Source organism: Mus caroli, unplaced genomic scaffold, assembly GCF_978045245.1.
Source record: "Mus caroli unplaced genomic scaffold, Mus_caroli_1 scaffold_5, whole genome shotgun sequence".
NCBI classification, from domain to species: domain Eukaryota; kingdom Metazoa; phylum Chordata; class Mammalia; order Rodentia; family Muridae; genus Mus; species Mus caroli.
In genome coordinates, this window is record NW_028227260.1 from 65756837 (window position 1) to 65760291 (window position 3455).

At 61.0% G+C, this 3455-nt stretch overlaps 1 protein-coding gene across 1 annotated transcript; it reads right to left on the reverse strand.

Annotated features, from left to right (window-relative positions):
* Nucleotides 1–1182: 1182 nt before the first annotated feature.
* On the reverse strand, nucleotides 1183–2034 carry Pabpc1l2b (poly(A) binding protein cytoplasmic 1 like 2B). The gene has a single exon (XM_085837632.1). It carries the CDS (start codon nucleotides 1933–1935, stop codon nucleotides 1246–1248), a length of 690 nt encoding a protein of 229 aa, XP_085693758.1. The 5' UTR covers nucleotides 1936–2034; the 3' UTR covers nucleotides 1183–1245.
* Nucleotides 2035–3455: the final 1421 nt, after the last annotated feature.

Sequence of the window (3455 nt, forward strand, 5' to 3'; positions counted from 1 at the left end):
GGAGAGGAGAGGAGAGGAGAGGAGAGGAGAGGAGAGGAGAGGAGAGGAGAGGAGAAAGAGAGAGAGTTAGAGCTGACCATGAGGCTGTGCAGGAGACATGAACATACCCATTTTTTTTTTCTTTTTACTAGCTGCACTGGCTGGCTGGCACAAATACAAACTGGTACAATGCTTATGAAAGGGAGCCTTTTGGCAACACACAGGGAAAGTCTTTGAAACGTCTATATGTGGATCCTGCAAGTCCACAGTTAAGGAGAGAGCATCCAGGATGCTAGCCTAGATTTGGCTTGACAAGGAAGGATTCACTCCTCAGGGCACACAGTGTTGGTTTTAAACACAGGGAAAGAACTAGGCACCACCTGAATGTCCAACAATGCAGGAATGATTACAGAAATGTTAAGGTCCATGGATAGATACACAGGAGCACTCTGCAGGCACTGAAGATGACGGTCTTATCATAAGCCTGTTGAATAGCATGGAAAGAAGTTCAACGCGTTGATTTCTGTTTGGTTTTAGTCGCTGAAAAAAGCAGGTTAAGAAACACCACATACATGAACCACTCTACAAGAATGTTAATAGGGAAGGTGGGTCTGGGGTGAGAGGCAGAGAGAAGGGGAGCAGAGAGCCTGGAAAAACAGCACACCAAAGAAGATAAAAGGGCTTCTCTCTGGGTATTAGGATGGTGGGAAGCAATTAGACTCTTGCTTCTTTCTCCCACATCAGACTTCCTTCTCCTTCCAGACATTTCTACCATGAATTGCATCACCTGTGCAGTAAACAAAGAGACAGAAAAAAAACGCTTTTAAGAATCAGACCGACCACCACCGGGAGAAGAGGCAGCCTTTAACCTCTCCAATGGCACAGATTAGTGGGATTATCCTCTACAAGGGGCCCTTGCTGGGGTTGGGGAGAAAGGGAGGGAAGGAGAGGACATTAGAAGAGAGGGGCTGAGAGCAGAGAGGGGATGGGGAAGCTAGCTAGCTAGCTCTGAGGTGGGGGGGGGGGGAGGAGAGAGGAGAGGGGAGGGAAGAGAGAGGGAGAGAGGGCAAGAGAGGGAGGGAAGGAAAGAGAAAAAGAGGAGCGGGGAGGGGTGAAGGGGGAGAGGAAGGAGAAGGGAGGGGGAAGAGGGGGGAGAGAGAAACCTGCACTCCCAATACAATACACTGCTGGTGGGTTGGGGGGTGGGGGGCTGTAAACGGGGTGGGAGCCAAGACGTGGCTCTACTGGCTGGGTCCTGGGAAGTCTTCATCGAAAGGTGGCCTCATCATCGGAGTCGTCGTCGAAATCCTTGAAGTCAGCGCTGGTGGACTGGCGCGCCCAGGCTCCCCTTTCGGCCTCTCTCTCCTTGTGGGACTTGAATCTCCCCACGAAAATCTTGCGGTAGTTCAGGAACATGCCATTCAGCGCATCTATGGCCCGCTCGGCCGACTCCTGCTTCTGGAAGTGCACGAACCCATAGCCCTTGGGCCCCTTTTCGTCACAGGCCACCTTGCAGGACAGGATGTTGCCAAAGGCCGAGAAGATGTTGTACAGCGCCTTGTTGTCGATGGTCTTGCCCAGGTTCTTGATGAAGACGTTGCCCACCCCGCTCTTGCGGAGCGACGGGTCCCTCTGGGACCACATGATGCGCACTGGCCGGCCATTGATAACGTCAAAGTTCATGGTCTCCAGGGCCCGCTTGGCGTCCACCGGTTGCTGGTAGTTGACATATGCGTAGCCCAGAGAGCGCCGGGTGACCTTGTCCCTGCAGATGCGGATGGACAGGATGGGCCCGGCAGGGCTGAACTTCTCATACAGCATGGACTCGGTCACCTCGGGGTGCAGGTCGCCCACGTACAGCGAGGCCGTGGGAAAGTCTGGGTTCCCATCGTCCGAGCCCCCGGCCGCCGCCTCTTCCTCCTCTGCAGCCAAGGCCGCCGCCAGCTCTTCGTCCATATCCACTCTCCCGTAGGAAGGCGACGCAGCCGCCTCCGCCAGGCTGGCCTCCTCAAGGCTGGCCTCCGCCAGGCTGGCCTCCGTGGCTGCCACCGCCGCGGCCGCGGCCGCGCCGCCGGCCTCTGCCTTCTCCCCGGCCAGGGCCGCCGCCTCCCCCAGGCTGGCCTTCGCCGGGACCTCGGCCTCCACCTCAGCCTCCACCTCTGCTTCCGCCTCCGCCACGGAGGCCTCCGCCACCGCCTCCGCCACGGTCGCCGCGGCCGCCTCCGCCGCTGCCGCCGCCGCCGCCGCCGCTGCGGCGACCTCCGCCGCCACTGTCGCCGCGGACGCCACGGTCACCGCTGCCGCCGGGCCGCTGCCGCGACCTCCCTTCCCGGGAACTGAGGGGGCGGAGAGGCGGCGAGGGCCGGTGGGCGCCGGAACGCGGGCCGGGGGCTCGCGCGGCGGCCGCGGACGGGGACCCCGCTGTGGCGGGAGCGAGCGAGTCACCCGGGGTGGCGAGCGCCGGCCGCTAGCGCGCAGAGCAGACTCCGTCTCCGCAGCCCGCAGCCTGCCCCTGCCCCTGCCCCTGCCGCCGCCGCCGCCGCTCGGTCGTGGGCTGCTGGCGTGCGGGGCGCGGGCGCGAGGGCGGCGTGGGGTGGGGGGCGGGGGGTGTTGGCGTCTGTGGTCCGGGCAGCTGGGAAGGCTTCTGTCTCTTTGGTTCCCCCTGTGGCTGCTGCGGGGCTGCGGGGTGCGGGGCTGCGGGGCTGCGGGCAGGCGGGCAGGCAGCGCGGGGGCGGGCTGAGCCCGGGCTGGGGTACCAGTGCGCAGCCTCTGGGGCGCCCACGCGCTGGGGAAGACGGTGCCGGGGACGGGGCTGTGCGCTGGACCGGAGGGAGGGCTTCGGGTTCTGTGTCTTGGCCCGGCGAGAGGGGTGGGGGCTCTGCCCCTTCCTCCATAAGGGAAGCTTGCCGTGATTCCAGTGGGAACCTTGCAAGTGAGCGACAGTGGGTGGGGGTGGCCTTGAAGATAGGCTAGCCCTGCCTGCAGGAGCCTAGAAGCAGTGTTCCAGCATCCAGAGGAAGGGGGGCTTCCCGTGGGGAAACACACACACACACACACACACACACACACACACACACACACACCAGGAGCTAGAGCAGCATGAGCATGCTCTCTCTGTGACACACACACACACACACACACACACACACACACACACACACACAGTGGAGCAAGAGCATGCTCTCTCCCTCCCCTGCCACTCTCTCTCATTCTGTATGTGTCTGTGTGTCCACTGCTCTGCCTCTTGTCTCTCAAACTGGCACAGAGGCACTAGAGCATTGCTGTCAGTCTAATTCTCTATGTCTGTGTCTCTGACTGTCTCTGTCTTGCTCTCTCTCTCTCTCTCTTTCTCTCTCTCACACACACACACACACACAGACACACACAGCACATCACCGCCACCTCCACCACCACCACCACCACTGCCACCCAGGAAAGCAGGAGTCTTCCCAGCTCCCTAAGCAACCTGCTGAGCC